General features: G+C 34.9%; 1 protein-coding gene across 1 annotated transcript in view; it reads left to right on the top strand.

The window, feature by feature from the left end:
* The window catches only part of TBCK (TBC1 domain containing kinase), a 226,077-nt gene that overhangs the window by 133,920 nt on the left and 68,720 nt on the right, over nucleotides 1–23,437 (top strand). The window contains exon 22 of the mRNA XM_063108114.1: nucleotides 16,090–16,265. Within this exon, the coding sequence (XP_062964184.1) occupies nucleotides 16,090–16,265 (176 nt within the window). The remainder of the gene's footprint in view (nucleotides 1–16,089; nucleotides 16,266–23,437) is intronic.

Here is a 23,437-nt window from a genome sequence, read left to right as displayed (position 1 = left end):
GGGAATTCGACTTCCCTCTCAGAATTTCTCTGTAGAGTCAATAGGATTCGGAATCCAGTAGATTGTTAATTGTGTGGATGAGTTCCTATACCTTAACTGAGGTGGGGAATGGGGGCAAGTTAGGGATGGGTGAGTGGTCATGGTACTGGAAAAGACAGTTAAGGTTTACATATGTGCTTAAGATGCTTATGGGGCAGCTAGATTGAGAAGCTGACGTACTATTAGAAATCTTTGAATGACAAAATGACAAGTATAATTTGAAGATTAGTCAGAGTCTAAAATTTCCTCTAATTAATTAGGCTCTGGTAAAATAGTTTCTCTTGAAGGCAGGCGTTTTTAAGGGGAATATAATATAATCATCTGGGCATATTTTAAAATGCTCTTTTTCCCCTGTACCTGCTGAGAGTACAGAGGGATTTTTTACGATCATCATGATGTTGAAAGCGTGAGTGAGCTAAGTTTGTGAAAAGGAGTGTATAACAAGGACAAATAATGCAAAAATGTTATATAGAATAACAATGGTGTCAGTAGGCTAAACTCCAACAAATGGGAGCTTGTGGAAAATACCACTTAGAACTAAAAGGCCAGGCAGGAGTACACTTACTTTTGGGAAACATCCAATAATGGTTAGCAATGAGGAAACTCACCAACTTTGCTTTAGTGTTTTCAAGCTGTACGCATCTAAACTGGGTAAACTGGTTGTTAGGAAATCTTGTCCACTTTCTGCAAGAACTTAGGATATGTAATTTTATTCATTCAATACATGTTTAATAAATACTACTATATGGCAGGCACAGTTCTATGCACTGGGGCCATAAAGATAAATAAGACATAGAACAGCCCTGTAGCAGATTGGAGAGAAAGCACTGGAAGCTTAGAAAATAGCATAAGGATGATAGAGGTGTGAAGCTGCATGGCCATCTTAATGTAAGGAGGAAGCTAATAGAGTAACTAGAGGGTAGGATAAGAGGTAAAGATAACTTGAGTGGACAGGCTAGGGTAGTGGTGCTGATAAAAATTGGTGAAATAGGCAGAGTGCTGACTATGGGGGTCTCGCATGACCTGCTGAGAAATTTGGACCTTATTCTATATGCAATTAGAAAGTTTTAATCAGAAAAATGACATGATCTTATCCACACTTTAAAAAAATGATTCTGGTTGTAATGTGGAAGATGGATTGGACATCTCTAAAATGCTAAAATTCTAAGCAATGGAAAGAGAGCAGCTGTCCAAGGATAAGTTCAAATCTGGTAAAAGAGTACCTATTGAATCTAGCTCTTTACCAAAATAAATTACATGAGAAAGTCCTGATAGATTTCTAACATTTTAGAATTCTCTCTCTCATAACAACATTTTATCCTTATCTTTCTTGTACTACCAATGATACTCTTTACAAACAATATTTAAATGTGGATCAGTGAGTTACTCAAGGTTATTGGGTCTTTCTTTGCAAGACGTGGGATCTATGCCATACCTATTCTCTATAATTATATTTCATTTCAGTAATTAAATGGTGATAGAGGTGCTGTCAACCTGAGTCATGGAGTACTGTCCTTAGAATCTATCTCATAAGAGTACTTCATAATGTGCAAATTTTATTCCATTCACCTTGTTTTCTGCTAGTAAGATAAGCAACTTTATAGTTTTCTGTCTGTTCAGCAGTGAGAGTTCCATTGTATTATTGTTGGGATATTTTCATGTCATAAAACATCAATATCTAGAATACTTCTCGCCTTTTTATAAATAAATTCATTGTATTAAAAAATATTAGTTGGTGAGACTAGTAGATTAACAAGTTACAGATTACCCTTATGGTTTGGGATGTTAATGTAAATTATTCAACTATTCTAAGGTTTTAAAAAGTATAATAAATGATCTTATGTAATTGAACAATTATACAAGTCCAAACTAGCCTCTCCATTCTAATCCAACTGTAAGTTTCACACACACACACACACAAACTTTACAGGAAAAGAAGATACACAAACTTTGTGCTTTTTTGTTTCTTTCTCTTTATATTTAATGTATTTTTAATTGAAATAAGATTTATAGACAGTGAAATGTATAGGCCTCAGTTATATAATTCTATGCATTTTGACAGGTATAAACATCTATGTAACCAACATTCCAGTCAAGATATAGAATATTTTCATTGCCCCAGAAAATTCCTTTATGTTACCTGCTAGTCAATCCCATTCCGTCATTAGCAACCACTATTCTGATTCTACTAATATAAGAGTTTTATCTGTTTTGGGCTTGTCTTTTTATTTTTGAAACTGTCTTTTAATAAGTAGATTTTATTTTAATAAGTTTTAATTTATTATTTTTTTTCTTTTATGAATATTGACAGGGGATGAACTGAGCTCAAGCGAGCTGAGCAGCCAATTAAATCAACTGACAATAAGTCAAGCCTTTAATCACTTACTGCAATAGTATAAGCAAGAGGCTAAACAGAAGTCAAGTGTCACGTGGATCAGCACAGATGTGGGGGGCATCTCACTGCCAAGGGGGACCCTTGAACAAAAAGCTCCTGCAGTTTTATGGACCTGGAGGCCAGGCAGAGGGGGAGTAGAAAGGGCTACCAGTGGAAAAGTACTAAGTACTGAATCCAAGTGGAGAAAAGTGTCAAGGTCTCCCCTCCCTCCAAAAAGCAGGTCTTGGAAGAAGTACCTGAGCGAGACCTCTGCCAAAATTCCCTGATAAAGAGGCCTCTGAACAGAGGGGACTGGAATGCAGATATCTGTAAGAGCATGGCCAGCCAGGGGTATCTGAGTCCTTGACAGCAACTCCCTTCAGAGACTGCAGTACATTGGCTGTGTATCAAGTCTGGTGTGGGGAGGGCAGCTTTCCCCTGTGAGGCCCACCAGATAAAGCCTTTGTAATAATCGCCTGTGGTCAAGCCTGAAAAATCACATACAGGTTTTTGGCCAAGAGCTGGACTACTCGATATTATATCATTTCTAAGAAATGATTGCCTACTCCAAGATCATTAAGATACTCTCCTGTATTCTTCTAGAAGCTTTATTGTTTAAATTTTTATGTTTTAGTCTATGATACAGTTGAATTCATTGTGTAATATGAATTTGAGGTTGAGGTTCATTTGTTGTCCCAAATATTTATCCAATTATTTCAGTTCCTTTTGTTGAAAAGACTTTTTTTCACTCATTTTTTTTCCTTGCTTTGAGTTTTTGCCAAAAACTCAGTTGACCATATAGATAGGGGCCTGTTTCTGATCGCTCTATTAAATGGGTATATTTATCTATCCTGGCAATACCCTACTGTCTTAATTACTGTAGCTTTTTAGTAACTCTTGAAATTAGGGTTCTTTTTCAAGGTCATTTTGACCATATTATATTATTTATATTTCTACACAAATTTTAGAATTTATGAATTTTTAAAACACAACTTGCAGTATTTTGATGGGGATTGCTCTGAATCCATAAATTAATTTGAGCAGAATTGTAATCTTGTCAGTATTGAATCTCCTAATACCATAACTCCCTTATGTAGGTCACCATTTATTTAGGTCTTCTATAAGAGAGAACTCAGCAATATTTGTGGTTTTCAGTGTGAGATTTTGCTTATTTTTTATTAAATTCTTTCTAGATATTTTAGGCTTTCATTCTATTATACATCAAAATTTTAAATTTATTGTCAATAGTATATAGAAATTCAATTGATTTTTGTTGGGGGGGGGGGCTGGCTTGTACAGGGATCCAAATCCGTGACCTTAGTGTTACAAGGCTACACTCTAACCAACTGAGCTAACCAGCCAGCCCAAATTCAATTGATTTTTGAACCACTGCATTCTTCAATCTTGCTAAATTCACTTATTAGTTCTAATAGTAGTTTTGAAGTTTCCTTTTTTTTCCTAAATGTAAACAACCATGTTGTTTGAGAATAAAGATAGTTTTATTTCTTCCTTTTCCATCTTTATGCCTTTCATTTATTTTTATTGCTTTGTTGCACTGACTAGGATCTTCAGTCCAGTGCTGAATAGACTGGTGAAAGCAGACATCCTTGCCTTTATCCCACTCGTGGAGGGAAAAAAAGCATTTGATATTTCACTTTTAAGACTGTTGTTAGCTGTAGATTTATTATCGATGTTATTATCAGATTGAGGAAATTCCCTTTTCCAAGTTTGCTGAGAGTTTTTATGATGAATGGGTGTTGAATTTTGTTTTTTCAGCATATATTATGATAATTGTATGGTGTTTCTCCCTTTTATTGTGAATGTGGAAAATTACATTGATTGATATTCAGTTGTTCAATCAACCTTGCATTCCTGGGATAACCCCTAGGATATATCCCTGTGGATTAGTTTTCTATTGCTGCTGCAAAAACTACCACAAACTAAATGGCTTAAAACAGTACAGAGACTGCCCAGGCCTGAACTGCACAGACAGCTGGTGAGCGGAGCGGTGACATGGACTGGTGAGGGCCACGGCGGCTGCTGGCGTCTCCCCAGCAGCCTTTGCTCCAGCTTCTGCTGCTCCTCTGCACCTCGCGTCTCCGCAGGAGTCGGGGGCTGAGTGGCTGCAGCCCTCAACTCGGCACAGTGGCTCTCGGGGAAGGAGGAGCCCATTGTCCTGCACGATAGGTTGATCCGGATGATGACCTGGCCGAGCTACCCGGCCAGAATCTCAGAGCCAGGGAGGCCGCGACCCCCACCTGGACGAACCTTTCAAGCATCTTCTGAACCAAACTGAAGAAGAAATTTATAAAGTTCTAAACAGAAAAATAGGTTAGGAGAATACTTTAGAACAATTTTTTGAGGAATCTCCACATTGTTCTCCATAATGGCTGTGGTACCAGGCGGCATACCCAGGTACTTGATCGTGAAAGAAGAATCTTTCATGGACCAGCAAAAGGAGAGGAAGAGAGGGACAGAGAAACGGAACATGACAGGACTTTATTACTGAGTAAAGATATGCCCCAAAGTGCACAGGCATCTCTGCCAGAGAGAGACGCACACGACCCTGACCTTCTCCTAATGGCTGCCCTCTGCCCCTCCTGTCCCACCTGGAGCACATGCTCTGGCCAGTCCAGTCTGAATATTCATTAGCAGCCTTCCTGGGATGTGTCCCCACTCTGTCCTGCCTCTGCTTCACTAATTTACATTCCCACCAACAGTGTATACAATTTTTTTTCTTCCCATTCTCACCAACATGTTATTTTTAATCTTTTGTTGTTGTTGTTTTAAATAATACCCATTCTAAATGTGAGATCTCATTGTGATTTTGATTTGCATTTTCCTGATGATTGGTGATGTTGAGCATTATTTCGTGTACTTGTTGGCCATTTTTATGTTGTGTTTTGAGATATATTTGTGTATTTCTCAGGTCATTTGTCCATTTTTTAATCAGATTTTTTTTCTTGGCTGTCGAGCTGTATATTCTTTGTGTATTCTGGATATTAATACCTCGTCCAATGAATAGGACATTTTGTGGATTCACTGCTGGTTTTTTCCTTTGCTGTACAGAAGCCTTTTGGTTTCACATAATCCCACTTGTCTATTTTTTGCTTTTGTTGCCTGTGCTTTCAAGGTGTTATTCATAAAATCTTTTCCCAGGCCAATGGGGAAAAAGAAAAAAACAGTACAGATTTATTATCTTACACTTCTGGAGATCAGAAGTCCAAAACCAGTCTTACTTACTGGGCTAGAGTCAAGTTATTAGCAGGGCTGGTTCCTTTTGGAAGATCTAAAGGGAGAATCCATTTCCTTTTTTGCTACCTTTTAGAAACCACCTGCATTCCTTGGTTGATGACCCCTTCCACCATCTTTAAAGCCAGTTGTGTAGCATTGTCCATCTCTTTCTACTCTCTCTGATCTCCTACTCTTTAAAAGATTACTTGTGATTACATCAGACCCACCTGAATAATTCCCCATCTCAAGATTCTTTATCACATCCTTAAGGTTCTTTAGCTGTATAACATATTCATAGGTTCTAAGACTTAGGATATATATATTGTAGGAAATTGTAATAGAAAAATGTAACTTTAACCTGCACTGTTGCCTGAAATGTAACTTAACCTGCACAAATTGTTCCTGTAAGCACTTACTAAAATTGAGGAAAACATATCTAAAGATATTTTAAATGAAGCAGCTTTTTAGAGGTCAAAGCAGAACTAGACACACATTCCAGGGGCCAGCCGATCTCAAGGACTAACCAGCCCTCTTATCTTCAGGACACCAGGCAGAGCCCAAGTGAGTAAAAAAAATCGAACAGTCCCTTATCGGGGTGCTAGCCTGTTAAGCCTGACCATGAATAAAGTCTTTGTCCAAAGAAAGTGTATAAAAACTCCAATGTAAAGAAGGGGGGGCCACTTTTCCAAAAGGCAAAGCGCCCCAGCATGCTGGATAATAAAACCTCATGTTTATTGCAGCAGTCTCTGTCTTGTGGTCTTTGTGAGGCAAGCCACTCCGGCGTGTGGGATTTGTGCTTGGCGCATGGGTCTTACATCTTTGGGGGCTCGTCCGGGATCGGCTCGCTCTCCCTGGGACCAAAGACTAGAGAACGGAGGATCGCTCAAGCAGCAGGTACCGCGGTCGTCTGTCTGTCTGCTGTGTCTGTCTTTGTGTCTTTGTTGTCTGCTGTAATCTGGTTTCAGTTTTTCGGTGGCTCCAGGAGGGAGTCACCGGTCTGTTTAGCTTTTCGGTGGCTCCAGGACGGAATCACTGGTCTGATTTTAGATTTTCTGAGGCTCCAAAGCAGAGCCATCTGTAGTGGTCAAGCGGCGGGACAGACGTGCCGGCACGCCGCAGCCACAGGAGTCCTGGAGGACGCTCCAGATTCCTCTGCAGGAGACGAACAGGTTCAGCTCCATGGGAGATCACTAGGAAGGAGACCCCTCCTGAGTTCTCTGATAATCTGGTTGTTGCGCCCGTGGCAGGGGCGCGTCAGTGTTTTGGTTTTTGTTTGTCTGGTTGCGTGTGCGTGGGGACTGATGACTTTCTGGGGCGACATGTCTCTACCCCTTTAAATCTGACCCTGTAATACTGGACTGAGGTGAAGGCCAGGGCTAATAATTTGTCTGTCTGTTTGTGTTTAAGTAACTAAGTTTGTGCCTTTTGGTCATTAAAGACCTGATGACTGAAAGAAATTATTTGTTCTCAGTTTCTCCTGGCAAGCTTGAAAAACTGAGCATTGTAATTAGCTAAGTCTCTGGACAAAATTTGTCTATCTGTGCACAGAGTTCTGCAAGTGTTATAAGAAAAACTCACTGTCTATGGCATTTCAGCCAAGATAAAGAAAAACCTGTTAAAAGAATCAAGGCCACTTGGAGATTCTGTTTTTCTTATATAACGCAGCCAGTTCTAGCTAAATGTAAACATTAAACTAAAAAGAAAAAGAAAGGTAAAAAGGTTTTTTTTAAAAATCACACTGCTATGAGAAATGTTTTCGAAATTATCTGCTTGGGGGCCGGCCCGTGGCTCACTCGGGAGAGTGTGGTGCTGATAACACCAAGGCCCCGGGTTCGGATCCCATATACGGATGGCCGGTTCGCTCACTGGCTGAGCGTGGTGCTGCCAACACCAAGTCAAGGGTTAAGATCCCCTTACCGGTCATCTTTTAAAAAAAAAAAAAAAAAAAAAAAAAAAGAAATTATCTGCTTGGGTTTACCGGTCAAGCAGGGTTACATTTGTCTTTGGTAGAGGTTTTAAAGTTAAAGTTATAAGCCCAGCCTAAAACAGAATGATCTTTGATCATGGGATTTTTAAATAAATGAGGTTAATTTAGTATTGTTGGTGAAAAAGAAAATCAGTATGCAGAAAAAGAGGATACTTCATTGTGAACAAGCATCTTGTGTAGTGAACTTTTGTCCTAGAGCAAAATGACTGGTTATTTAGGAAGTGGAAAGTATAAGACAAATGAAAAATCTAAAGCATGTCATCAAAGGTCCAAATAAGTGGTAATAATGGTTTATGAACAGCAAATTTATGAAAGAATTTTGTGTATGATTAAAATGATTATAATTAAAAGGCAATTAGCTAAGTTCTTCTAAAAACTAAAACTTAATATTAAGGTCAAATAACTTTGAGAACAATGGACAAAATAAAAGGTTTTCAAAACTCTAGTAAGAAACCTGATGAGTTTATAGAACTACTAATTAAAATCAAGTAAAGCAAAAATTAAGTATACAAAGTTAAAGAACTGATAAAAATGTTTTGTAACTTGCATTGTTTGTTCCTTACTTAAATGTTTTGTTTTAAGGAAACTTTTTCTCTAAGCTATTTATAACTTACAGCAATTTAGTAAAATGTACTTTATAAACAAAGATGAAAATATTTGCCTTTTTCCTCTTTGATTCCTCCAAAATTTGAAAGCTATTTGTGAGTATCCTTCTGATTAGCAGTTCTCCTGGCTGCAGTTTCCTATCTGCCTCATAAGAGACAACCGTGAGCTTATTATCTTGAACAAAGAGTGGTATTGAACAATAATCATGTTACTGTTAACTATAAGGTGAGAATCTCTGCGTAGGGAAAGAAAACTTTCAGTCACATTGCCCAATATGTTTGTTAAATGTCCTGTGTAAGCCAAGGTATTCCAAGTAGCTTCAGTAGCCCTTCCTGTCATGGGCGTGCAGGATCAGAATAAAATTATTAATATTTTAATTCTTGAAAATCCAGTTTCCATTCTATGTCTGGTAAAATGCAATGGAGTTTGTTTTGCATGTGGATTAAAAGTCGTAATTTGATACGTCAGTCAAGAGGTAAATCGGGTATAACACAGGGATGACTGATTACAGATTTTTAATTTCTTGAGTTCTCCAAAAAAATATGTTCTTTAAAGATTTCAATTATTTTAGTCTCACAGTATTCTTTTCTTTATTCATAAACATTCGTATTAATTTCATCAGTCCTAAAACATTTGAGTATCTTTTACATGCAAGATAAGCACCGTGGGCCTGATTAAAACTATTACCATTGCCCTTTAAGAGCTTTTCTTCTGTTTACAGAGTATAGATTTAAAAAAAAAAAATCACATATGGAAATATGGTATAATAAGGCACAAAAATTAGATAAGACAGATCTTGCTTTGAATTCTGGTTTTTACACCATCTTTGTTCTGACAAGTACAACATTATTAAAAGATTAGAGATAATCTGTACATAGCAGTTAATATCCTAATTAACATATAACAGTCACTGAGTAAATGATCACTATTATGATTATGATGTCATGAGAAATAGGAATCTCTTACTTTTACTATAGGAGTTAGATAAAAATAACAAAAATAGTAACAATGATAGCCAAAACTAACATTTATTAATTCCATGACTACAAAATGCTAGTCATTGTGCTAAGTCCTTTCATGTATATAATATTTGATCATCGCAATGCTATGAGATGTTATTCCCAATTACTGAGGCACTTAGGTTTAGAAAGGTTCATAATGGTAATCTAATAAGAGATAGATTCAGAATTCAAATCCAGATAGTCTGTCTCCGGAGCCCAGACTTATATTCCACTGGTTATTCTGGCTAAAGTAGATGAAGAGGAGGGGTGATGAGGCATATAAATGAGCTATTCCTAGTATTTTGAAGTCAATTTGGGATTCATTTTGATCTTATGTCCTGGGATTTTTTTTTTCTTTCTATCCAATTTTTAATATTTTTATTGAAGTGCAATCACCTAATATAAAATTAATCATTTTAAAGTGTATAATTAAGTGACATGTAGTGCATTCACAATGTTGTGCAACTATCACCTATACTGAGCTCAAGACATTTTAATCATCCCAAAGAAAACTTCATACGCATTAAGTAGTCATTCCCCCCCACACCCCATAGCCACCTGCAAGACCACTGCCAAGTTGGAGAGGGTTGTGGGGCTAGGGCAAATAAAACAGCCGAAATGTTTTCCTACTGGTTTTAAGTTGCCTTTTTGATTCAGCATTTGATGGAAACCTTTGGCTATTTTCCACAGCTCTGACAAAGCTGATTCTGTTTTTGCTTGATTTTGTGGTGTTTTTGTGGAGAGATGTGACTGTGGAGCTACCTACTCTGTCATTTTCACTGATGTCACTCCCCTTCCTGTTTTTTGTGTTTTTTTTAATTAAGAGACTTTACTTTTTAGAGCAGTTTTAGGTTTACAGAAAAATTGAACAGGTAATACAGAGAGTTCCCATATTCCCCCTCTTCCCTGCCCGTAAGTTTCCTAATTTTTAACATTTTGCATTGGTGTATTACATTTGTTATAATCAATGAACCAATACTGGTACATTATTATTAAGTTTATCATTTGCATTAGGGTTCACTCTGTTGTACAGTTCATTGGGTTTTGACAAATACATAATGACATATATCCACCATAGCTATATGGTAGAGAATAGTTTCACCACCCTAAAAATATCCTGTGTTTCAGCTATTCCCTCCTCCTCTCCCAACCCTCCCCACCCTCCTGAACCTCTGGCAACTACTGATCTTTTTACTATCTTTATAATTTTGCCTCTTCCAGAATGTAATATATAGTTGAAATCATAGAGTATTTTGCCTTTCAGACTAACTTATTTCACTTGGTAATATGCATGTAAGGTCCTTCCATGTCTTCTCATGGCTTGATATATCATTTCTTTTTATCAGCAAATAATATTTATTAAAAAGCAATCTTTTGCCAAAGAGAAATTTACCAAGTGAAGAAATAGAAAATTAGCCTGTATTTCTAACAGGGTTTAAAACAAGAAGGCAGACTAACTGAGATCTAAGACATACTTTTCCTTATTTCAGTTGTAGTACTACAGTTCTTCATTTGTTTTATATATCCAAAAGCTTTGTCTATAAAACCGTTGAGTTCCTACTATATGCTGGCCTATTCTTATTTACACAACATAAAAGGAATTAAGTAATAATATCTCTATATTATGATTGAGAAGAGAGATACAGAAAGATAAGCTGACCAAAGCTACACAACTTGTAAGTAGTTAAATTGAAATTCAAACCCAGGTCATACTGTCTCCCAGGTTAGTGCTCTTTTTAGTACACCATTGTTATTATGCTGCTTTCTGGGCAACTATCTCAACTGCCACTTGGCAGGCCAGGAGCTAGATCAAGTGGGTGAGGCTTTATGCCCTCCACACCAGTCTCTTTGCTTCATTCCCACCCCTTTTGAACCAGGGACTTGAAAGCTTGAAACCTTTTCAATTAAGAATGACAAACTGTACATGTAAGTTTATCTCTACTCCTTTCTGAAATACCACTAATGTGATATGAGGGGAATGAAAAAAGTATAATTCTAAGAATGAAGAAAATGTAAGAAGAGCCTAGTAGACAAGAAATGTCAACATATATTTGGAAGATGGAAAGCAATTACATCAATAGTAACTCAATAAAGCAAAGAAACTAAAACCTTCTTGCAAAAGAGGATAGCAGCAAGAAGCAAGTCAATTCTTGATGTAGAGCATCAGAAAGTCTTAAGAATTGAAGGTGAATGAAGGATGATCTGAACTCAGCTTCGAATAATTATACAGAGGTGACTGGGTATTTTAATGGGAGAATGAAGGAATAGGGAGAGGATGAGGGGCTCAGTAGAGTCAGAGAAGTGAAAAATGGTGTACAAAAAGCAGGAAGTGGGGTGTGAGTTGGCCGATGTGAAACCCATCTGAGTTTGCTAACCTGTGCTTATTGAAGTTAGGCTTCTACCTTTTCACAAAGTCTGGCAGACAGGAACCCTATCTTCAGGTACTGGCTGGAACAAACAGTAAATTCTTTTGGCAACCTTGAATTTTCTCAGGCAGCCATTTCAAGGAAGGTTAAGATCATCCTAGAGATGTGGCCTTGAGCTATTAAAAATATATTAGTGTTTTGTTCAAATCTTTATAGGCCAAGGATGAAGCCAATTCAGGAAAGGGCTCTGAGGAAACTGGCTAGAGTTTGGTGAAGGAGAGAATCTTTGTCAATACACAGAAGTGACTTCAAATCACAGAAATATATCCCATTAAACCAAACCAAATATGTCTCTAATTTAGCTTACTTTTAGTTATATCTCAAAGTGTTCACAGCCACCGTAATGTTGCTCAACACAAGAAGAAGTATAATGGAGGGAAAGTTGGTATAGAAAAAGATAGCAGTCTTTACTGGTTGTGGTTTAAATGTCTTTACTTTGGCAAATTTTACAAAAACATAACCATTTGGACAGTAAATATGGAGAGGTATTCTTTGGAATAATAGAATCAGAGAGTCTTAAGACTCAGAGTCAAGTCATAACAGAGAGCAAGAATGAATGAATGTATATAGTTATGCTCACAGATCCCTCCCATGGTTAATTCCCTGAAGGCTGGCAAGGTTTAGTTTAGAAGATTAGAGAATTCTCTGGAGAAACTCAATGTCCCAAGAAGGAGAAATACCTTGCTTAGGGTTACTCTGACAAAATAATCATGTCCCCAAATTTCCCTGTAGTGAATCCACCAATCACCAAGCCCTATTCATATATACAAACTGATATGGATTGTGTCCCCCAAGTTTTATGTATTAGTAGCTTGATCCCCACTGTGACAATTAACAAGGTGGGAAATCCTAATATGGTAATTCAAAGGTGAGGCATTGAAGAGGTGATTAGATTGTAGGACCATTCTTTAGTGAATGGATTAATAATGGTAGTCAGGGGTGCAGTTCAGAGGGCTTTAGAAGAAGAGCACATGAGAGTTTAGTTTCTCTCTGCTTCAACATTTTCTACCATGTGACACTCCTGTATTACTGAAAAGCCACCACCAAAAAGGCCCTCAACATAAGTGTTTGCTGAAACTGTAAGCAATAAATTTTGTTTTCTTTATAAATCACCCAGTTTCAGGTATTTTGTGATAAGCAATAGTAACGGACTAATACACAAACTTCTAATCTGATTTTTAGTGCTGTTCAATTAAATGTATAAAGTCATAGATCACCAAATCTTTCAGGAAAGCCTTTAACTAAAACACACAGACCAGTACAAACTTAAAAAAGGAGTATCCTCAGAAAGATAACTGTAAGAATATATTACAACTATGAAAAATAAGGATTTTTAAAGTAATGGCAAAACAATATTTTTTATGAAAAACATGGAAATTGAAACTGATATAGAAAATCAATAAGGTTTATAATAAAAGGGTTGGATGATAAAATTTAGGAAATTTCCCAATGAGTGGAACAAAAATACAGATGCAAATTAAGAGGGAAAAGACAAAATTATTAGAAAATCAGTTCAGGAAGTTTAAGAATCTTCTAATAGGAGAAGAAAGAAGATAAAACAGTGGAAAATAAATTATTACAGGCATCAAACGAGAACTTCTTCTGTAACTTAAGGATTACTAGAGAACCATCAAATAACCTGCACAATAAAGTGATATGCATTTAGGTATATCATTTGATGATCCATCAAAATGGTGAAGTAAATCAAGAAAGAGTAAATAATATCTTACCCCCAAAAAAGAGGGGTCAAATATAGAGGCAAGGCAAAGGGAATTAGATGATGGTAAAGAGAAGGGACAACAGCTGTTCAGTAGATCTAGAAAGCAGTTCTGAGCCATTAAAGCAAGAGAAGAGAGGGCTTCAGGAGAGTTGTCATTTCCATTTATCCTAGCCCAAATGGAAACATGAGATGTGTTTTATCATGTTTAAAACAGTTCTGTGTTTCTAAGAGATATACTAATGAGAAGGATGAAAAAAAAGAGATTTAGAGTAATTATTTCAGAGTTGCAAATACTTCATCAAGCTGTGATTCAAACCTGGGAAACCGTAATCCAGGGTACATGCTTTATTCACAATGTACTATATCAGTAATTATAATGCAAGATAGAAAATAGTGCCATGGAATGAGAGATTGTTTTATAAGAATAATTGCACATGTTAATAGTTTTCAAAGTACTTTGGCATTATATTTTGATTATGATAAAATACTTGGGAAGGATTTCAAGATGGAGAGATAACATGGGTCAAATGAATGGAGAATGAGGTATCTGCCAGTACTAACAATCAGGGTAGAATCAGGATGAATGCCAGTATATTCTCAAGATTCACTGTAAACATTTTATGGTATTGGTAGGGTGTTTTGAAAGCAGATACAAATGACTTTTTCTTTGCCAAAGATTTAAGGACTGAACTACAACCTCTGATCTGGATCATGGACTTGACTTCAAGCTTTTGCTGGGTGACAGATGTGTCAAACTGATTTGAGCCCTGCAGATGCAAAATTTATGGACCAAAATTATTTTCCTTTGAGAATTAAGTAATGTTAAATAGACAAACTTTAGATGACAGAGCTTTTTCTCTCTTTAGCTGCCAAATTTTTATCTTAACCATTTTAATTGAAGGTTTTCTAAAATGAATTGCGCGTATGTCTTCATTGTATGGAATATCTTAAACTTTGATTTTTCTTCTAGTTGGTGTTTGTATTCTTCTCTTTGTGGAATATTAAGTTGATAATGTTACAGAGATTTTTTTTTAAAACCTGCATTTTATTATATTGACCATTGCTCAAATAGGTAGACCCGTGTCTCAAAGCTTGTTTAACTCTGTTTTATAGATTTTGTTAGGAATAGCATATGGAGTGATGAAATCTGACCTCCTTGTGTAGCCATGGAAATAACCAGCTGTGAAATTGGCAAACATCACTAATAGCAGATAAAGGAATGTTTAATTGAGTAACTGGTCTTTCCTGACCTGCTGGCTATATTCCAAATCTGAATGAATTAGGAAACAACAAAATGTGCCTTATAACCCTTTAATAACTGCAGACATTCTACCCATAGTAACACATTTAACTAAGTCACTTAGCTTCCTTAGGTCTCAGTTTCTTCAACAAAATAAGGGGTGAGGGAGAAGAATTATATTACCTGTTTTCAAGAATCATTATAAAAATTAAAAGGAGTAAGTGAAAGTGTACATTGCTTATCACATAATAGATGCTCAGTAAGTGTCATTTTCCCTTCCCTTCTCCAAAGTTTCTCCATCTGAGGATAGCAGACAACTCTAAATGTGTGATTCATGCACCATCCACAGAATCTACTTGATGCATATTTCATTTTTCTGTTATATATAAGCCCTTCATTTCAAAAAAAAGGAGTAGGAAACTTATCCCTTTGTAATTTAAAACATGTAATATATTTTTCTCCATTGCTTATCTGAACTGACATATGTGGACTTTTGCAAAGGAAATAAGAATTTCTGCCATTTACTAGTTTTAGGAATATGGAAAGAGAAAAGCTAGTCAGTGCTAAACTTCTTCATCCCAGTCAACTTTTTGAACTTCTCCTGCCTTTCTGTGATCTCTCTACTTTCCTCATACAGGAATGGCTAACTCCCACCAGGAAAGTTGGTGTAATGAGCTTTAGGTGTAAAGAGCTACAGTCCCATCAGAAACACAGACAATAATTTAGAGTTGTAATAACATTCCTATGTATATTACCTGTGCATCAAAGATGCTTAAATTTTAAATCTGAGAAAGAAAAGGAAATCATACATGAAAATGTTTCTTTTTTTATAATTTTAATCAAGTACATTAAATCTCTCTTCATATGAAATCTCACTTAAAACTTTCTATGCTAACTCAAGAAATTATAAAAGGGAGAAATGCTGAATTGAGATTTTGAAAAATTTTGCCCTGATATTTTATATCTCAATAAATAATGTCAATGAAACTTTCAGTACATTTTACTAGAAGTTGTGGTGAATCAACATCTGAATCTTTTGTCTACCAATTCCCAAACTCTAGCCTCCTCCCCCGTAATTTCTCTTTTACTTTGGAAAAGTGAAAACATTATCCAAGTAAATGGGGCAAATTTTTAAATAAGAAGGTATGTTATATTTTATGGTGTTTAAATAGCAGTATACTGAAATATACAGACACATACTTGTATATGTGAATATATATGTAGATAATAATACCAAATAAAACACACATAAAAACATATATGTATGCATATAATAATACCAAATATCCCCTGCAATTTCAGTCATGAATATGCTCATTAATATCTACATTGTTTTTTTACTGACATCTTTTCTAATTTATTGTCATCTTAGCTATATTTGATTATTTACATTTAAGAAAGATTGTGTTTTTATATACAATCGGAATTCTATATGTTTGCTTTTTCTTAATTTTCTATTTAGAAATTGATATTGAGCGCTGTGTGCGAGAATCAATCAACCTGTTTTGTTGGACTCCTAAAAGTGCTACTTATAGACAGCATGCTCAACCTCCAAAGTCACCTTCTGACAGCAGTGGAGTCAGAAGTTCAGCACCTTATTTCTCTGCTGAGTGTTCAGATCCTCCAAGGACAGATCTGGTATGTATTTGCAGATTTAATTCACAAACTGTAAAAGAAGATGGATAGTAAAATTAATATACCTTAGTATCATTATTATACTAATAATATTGTCATTTATGATTTTTTTTAATGTGGCTATTTTCTAACATATGATTGCATTCATATAAATATTTCAGAAAACTTTTATGTCTGGTTATACGAGGATACTTCAAAAAGTTCATGGAAAAATAGAATTGAAAGGAAATACAAATCTTCCCATGAACTTTTTGGAGAACCCTTGTACAGTTAGGAAGATTATTTTGACATATTCCTCCAAGTAGCAAGTTTTGTACTTTTTTGTCTATACAATCATAGTATAAGTTTAAATATCAACATGTTATATAACAGTTTACAGAAGCAAAGAAAGAATTTTAAAAATAGAGAAAGGCTGAGAGCTGTTAATACAATGAATTTATTTATTGTTAGATGACAAAAGAAATAACATTTTATAAAACTATGCCATTCAGGATTTTCAACATAGTTATTCCTACTAAACACAATTTATAAATGTGGTTAACCAAGCTCTCAATTACAGTATTTCATAAGTTTCAAACATTCTAATATTATCACAATATTATTTCCATCAAGTATTTCCATCAAATTGAATTTTAATATGTATACATTGTTTTTGAGATACCTTAATAAATTGAATAGGCTTTAATTTGTAAAAAGTGATATTCTAATGGTAAAACATTTTCAAATTTCATTTAATATATGTTAAACAATAAATTTTGCAGCTAGGTACTTTTTGCAATTAAGTGTCTTTGTAAGAATTCATGCTTTCACCACTTAGCACTTTATGTGATTTTTTATGTTCCCAAATAAATGACTGCATCCATGTTTTCACATTTCCCCATCATGATCTAACTATATTTATTAAAGACACTTATAAACTTGACTCTGCTCATGGCTGAATACAAAGCAATTTTAAAAATTACAATCTCTGCCCCCAGAAATATAGATGATAAATAGGGAAACAGCTACCTGAATATATATGTGAAAGATTATAAGACATTTCTAAAACATTTTGAGAGACAGGACAAGAAAAAGAACCCAAACTCGTAAGTAAATATTTGCATTATAATTTTCCAAAAGTGGAATAGGCCTCCATAGGAGAAAGTAAGTTCTCAAGACTAAAAGTATTCCAGCAGAAGATATTATTACCATGCTATGGATTTTAGTGCAAGATCTCATTTATCATCTAAAGGTTGTTCTAGATGACCAGTAAGATAGCTTGAAACTTTGTAATTCAACAATTCTAAATAGAAACTTATTGCATAGTTTTCTTCTTTTCAAATTTTGAATTGTATGCATTTCATAGCATAAAAAAACATGAGTTCTCATATTCACAGTATAGAGACAAACTTTGGCAGATGGACAGTTTTTAAGTAACTGTAATGGCATGTAATGAAGGAAGAGGTGAGTAAGCATAGAAATTAGTAACACAAGGCCAAATTAGGAGTCTGAAAAATTGAGTAAAAATCAGGCATAAGAGAATGAATAATTACTGGCTATTTGATATCTCCCTGAAAATATGTTAGAGTTTTTAATATAGATATGTAATTTAGTCCTCACCAGAACCTCTAAGGAAAGTATGATTGTCCCTATTTTGTAATGGGAACACAAAATTAATCCCAGAATGGGATTAGTAGTTTACACAGCTAGTAAAATAGTAATACCAGAATTGAACCCCAGGTCTTTATGACATCACAGTTGTAATCTTTTTTTTAGTTGAAATATAATCCACAAACCATAAATTTCACCCTTTTAATGTGTAAAATTTAGTGTTTTTTTAGTATATTCACAAAGTTGTGCATCTATCACCACTATCTGATTTCATATTATTTTCATTGTCCCAAAAAGGAACTCCACATCCATTAGCATTCACTTCCCACCTTCCTCTAGCCCTTTTCAAACCCTAATCTACTTTACGCCTTTATGGATTTACCTCAACTATACGTTTCATGTAAATGGAATCATACAATATATGATTAGCTTTTTCATTTATTGTAACGTTTTTAATATTCATTCATGTTGTAGCATGTACCAATACTTTATTTCTTATTATGGCTGAATAAATATTCCATTGTATAGATATACTATATTTTATTGATTAGTGGACATTTGGGTTGTTTCTACTTTTTGGCTGTTATGAATAATGCTGCTATAAACATTTGTTTACAAGTATTTGAGTACCTATTTTTAATTCTTTTGGATATATACCCAAGAGTGGATTTTCTGGATCATATGGTAATTCTACAGTTAAAATTTTGAGAAACTACAGAACTTTTACAAAGAAGCTACAGCATTTGACATTCTCCTCAGCCATGTATGAAGGTTCCATTCTGTCCAAATCCTTGCTAACACTTGTTACTGGCAGTCTTTTTCATTGTAGCCATCCTAGTGAATGTGAAGTGGTATCTCATTGTTGTTTTGGTTAGCATTTCCCTAATGATGTTGCACGTATTTTCATGTGTTTATTGACCATTTCTATATCTGCTTTGGAGAAACGTCTATTCAAATCCTTTTCCCATTTTTTTAGATACAATAATTTATTTGTTTTTTAAATTGGCATGTATTGACTGTGTACATTTATGGGGTGCAGAGTTATATTTCAATACAAGTATACATTGTGTGATGATTAAATCAAGGTAATTAGCATATTTGTCATAACAAATTTATCATTTCTTTTTAATGAGAACATCTGAGTTCCTCTGTTCTAGCCATTTGAGAGCATACAATAAATTATTGTTAATTATAGATGGCTAGTACTACTGTACACCACTGAACTTATTTTCCTATCTAGCTGTGATTTTGTACCCGTTAACAAACTTAACCCTATCCTCGCACCTTCCCAGACTATAGTAACCACGATTCTACTCTCTACTTCTGTGAGCTCAACTTTTTAACATCCCACATGAGTAAGAACATGCAAATTTATCTTTCTGTGCATAACTCATTTCATTTAATATAATGTCTTGTAAGCACATCCATTTTGCCATAAATGACAGAATTTTATTCTTTTTTATGGCTGAGTAGTATTCCGTTATATATATATGCCATATTTCCTTTATTCATCTGCCAATAGACACCTAGGTTGATTTCATATCTTGGCTATTGTGAATAGTGCTGTAGTAAACACAGGGGTGCAAAAATCTCCTTGGTGTGATAATTCCCTTTTCTTTGGATAAATACCCAGCAGTGGGATTGCTGAAACATATGGTAGTTTTATTTTTAGTTTTTTGAGGACTCTCCAAACTATTTTTCATAATGGCTATATTAATTTACATTCCTACCAACAATGTATATGAGTTCCTTTTTTCTGAAACCTTGCCAGCTTTTGTTATTTTTTGTCTTTTTGATAGTAGCCATTCTAATTGTGATGAGATGATATCTCATTGTGGTTTTGATTTGCATTTCCCTGATGATTAGTGGTATTGAACATTTTTCATATACCTGTTGACCATTTTCATGTCTTCTTTTAAGAAATGTTCATTCAGGTCACTTGCCCATGTTTTTAATTGGATTATTTGGGGTTTTTTGCTGTTCAGTTGTTTAATTCTGGATATTAATCCTTTGTCAGATGAATAGTTTGCAGATATTTTTTCCCATTTTGCTGGTTGCCTCATGTTCCGTTGATTGTTTCCTTTGCTGTGCAGAAGCTGTCTGTATAGGCTTTTGTTTCCTGTGCGTTAGAAGTCTTCTCCATAAAATTTTTGTCTAGACCAATGTCTTGGGGTGTTTCCCCTTTGTTTTCTTCTAGTGGTTTTATAGTTTCAGGTCTTACACTTAAGTCTTTAATCCATTTTGAGTTGATTTTGGTACATGGTGAGAGATAAGAGTCTAATTTTATTCTTCTGCATATGGATATCCAGTCTTCCCAGCACCAATTATTGAAGAGGTTGTTCTTTCTCCAATGTATGTTCTTGGCACCAATGTCAAAACTCAGTTGGCTGTAAATATGTGGATTTATTTCTGGGTTCTGTATTCTATTTCATTGGTCCATGTGTCTGTTTTTATGCCAGTACCATGCTGTTTTGGTTACTATACCTTTCTGTAGTATATTTTGAAGTCAGGCAGCGTAACGCCACCAGCATTGATCTTTTTGCTCAGGATTGGTTTGGCCATTTGGGGTCTGTTGTGGTTCAATATGAATTTTAAAATTGTCTTTTCTATTTCTATGAAGAATGTCATTGCTATTTTGATAGGAATCGCATTGAATCTGTAAATCACTTTGGGTGGTATGGTTATTTTGACAATATTAATTCTTCGAATCCATAACTATGAGATGACTTCATTTTTTTGTGTCCTCTTCAATTTCTTTCATCAGTGTTTTGTATTTTTCATTGCAGAGATCTTTCACCACCTTGGTTAAATTTATTCCTAGATATTTTACTTTTTTGGTATTTTGCCCATTTTTGAATAAGGTCATTTGGGTTTTTGTTAAATTTTAGAAGTTCTCTGTATATTTTAGATATTAATTCCTAATCAGATATATGATTTGCAAATTTTTTCACTATTCTGTGATTTAGCTTTTTACTCTTTTGAGTATCTTTTGATGCAGAAATTTTTTAAGTTTTCATCAAGTCCAATTTTTCTTCTTGTTGTTATTGTTGCCTCTGCTTTTGGTGTCGAATTCAAAAAATCATTGCCAAATACAATATCATGAGTGGTCTTGGCACCCTTATCAAAAATTACTTTACCATATATGCGAGTGTTTGTTTCTGGCTCTCTAGTCTGTTCCATTGGTCTGTATGTCTGTCTTTATGCCAGTACCACACTATTTTGATTACTATACCTTTGAAGTATATTTTGAAATCAGGAGGTTTAAATCCTGTAGCTTTGTTCCTCTTTTTTGAGATTGTTTTGGCTATTTGGGGTTTCTTGAGATTCCATATGAATTTTAGCATAGGATTTTTCCTATTTCTGCAAAGAACATCATTGAAATTTTGATAGGGATTGCACTGAATATTAGATTGCTTTGAGTAGTATTGACATCTTAACAATATTAAGTCTTCCAATTCATGAACATCAGTTGTGTTTTCCCTTGTTTGTGTCTTCTTTAATTTCTTTCAGCATTGGTTTTGTCATTTTTATTGTACAGGTCCATCACCTCCCTGATTAATTCCTGAGTATTCTTTTTGATGCAATTGTGAATGGAATTGTTTTTGTAAATTTCTTTTCCAATTCTTCATTGTTGATATATAGAAATTCAACTAATGTGTGTGTTGTCTTTACACCCTCCTACTTTTTAAAGTTTATTTATTAGTTTTAACTGTGTTTCTGTGTAATCTTTAGGGTTTTCTAAATTAAAAAATAAAAAATCATATCTTTTGCAGAGATCATTTTACTTCTTCCTTTCTAATTTGGATGCTTTTCATTTCTTTTTCTTGCCTAATTGCTCTGGCCAGGACTTCCAGTACTGTGTTGAATGTTAAGTGGCAAAAGTAGGCATCTTTGCCTTGTTTCTGATCTTGGGAAAAAATCTTTCAGTCTTTTACCATTGAGTATGTTTGCTGTGGGTTTTTCACATAGAGCTTTTACTGTGTTGAAATAGTTTCCTTCTATTCCCAGTTTATTGAATGTTTGCATCATGAAAGTGTGTTGAATTGTGTCAAATGCTTTTTCTGCACCAGTTGAGATGATCATCTGGGGTTTTTTTCTTCAACCCATTAATGTGATATATTAATTGATTTTCCTATGGTGAACCATCCTTGCAGTTCAGGAAATCCCAGATGGTAATGTTATACAATCCTTTTAATATGTTGCTGAATTTAGTTTGCTAGTATTTTGTTGAAAATTGTTGTACTGGTTTGTCCTATTCTCTTCTTATAATGTCTTTGTCTGGCTTTGGTATCATGGTAATGCTGGCCTTATAGAATGAGTTAGGAAGTGTTCCCTCCTCTTCAAATTTTTGGAAAATTTTGAGAAGTATTGATGTTAGTTCTTTAAGTGTTTGGTAGAATTCAACAGTGAAGACATCAGGTCCAGTGCTTTTCTTTGTCAGGAGATTTTTGATTACTGCATCAACCTCCTTACTTGTTATAGCTCTGTTCAGATTTTATTTCTTCTTGATTTAGTCTTGGTAGATTTTGCATTTCTAGGGATTTGCTAATTTCATCTAGGTTATTGAATTTATTCTTGACTCTTGCTTCACCTTCCAAATTCAGTCAATCAAAAAACACTGTTCGTTAATCTGTTTACTTCTCTTTATCACTGCTGTCATTATTTTAGTCAGGTTAACCATGATCTTATGACTGCTTTCCTATAACAATTTCCTGACTAGTCTCCTTGCATCCATTCTTGTTCCATTCTAATCCATTCTTCAGACTTCAGCTAGCATAATCTTTTTTAGAGAAAATTCTTACCAAAACTTCTCCTATTGGGCCGAGCCCGTGGCGCACTTGGTAGAGTGCTGCGCTGGGAGCGCGGCGACGCTCCCGCCGCGGGTTCGGATCCTATATAGGGCTGACCGGTGCACTCACTGGCTGAGTGCCGGTCACGAAAAAACGACAAAAAAAAAAAAAAAAAAAAAAACACTTCTCCTATTATTCTTACAATAAAATTCAAAGTTCTAACATGGTTTATAAGACCCTGAATAATCTTTCTTTTGCCTACCTTGTAAAGCTCTTCTATTAGTATTTTTTCCTGTTATTTTTGTATACTTTAGCATAGAAATTAGATTTCTCTCACTTTTAGGTACTTTTGCCATAAGGCTTCTATATCTGCCTTCATTTTCTTTATTAATCTTAATTACTGAGGAGTGAGAGCTGTCTTACTCATTTTTTTTGTTCTTATTGCTTAGCAGAATGCCTGATGTATTATAGTTTCTTAATAAGTGAAATAATAACACACTTTCTTCCCTTCTAGTTGATGGGTACATCAAGGAAAGAACCATTCTTATCTTTGGACCCTCAAGGCCTAATTTAGTGTCTGAGAAATAGTGTATTCTCAATAAATGTGTATTTAGTTGAACTAATTACTGCAACTAAGGTTATACTAGTTAACTCTCAGTTGAACAATGCATTCCATTAATTAGTCACAGTTCCTTACTCATCAAGTATAGTAGCTCTATCTAGTTTTCCATTATAACACACTTTATATGTATAATTATATTCTTATCTGTGTGTTTACTTATTTTATTATTTATT

Source organism: Cynocephalus volans, chromosome 9 (assembly GCF_027409185.1).
Source record: "Cynocephalus volans isolate mCynVol1 chromosome 9, mCynVol1.pri, whole genome shotgun sequence".
NCBI lineage: Eukaryota > Metazoa > Chordata > Mammalia > Dermoptera > Cynocephalidae > Cynocephalus > Cynocephalus volans.
The sequence above is the reverse complement of the archived record's forward strand: the minus strand, read 5'-3'. Positions and strand labels throughout refer to the sequence as shown.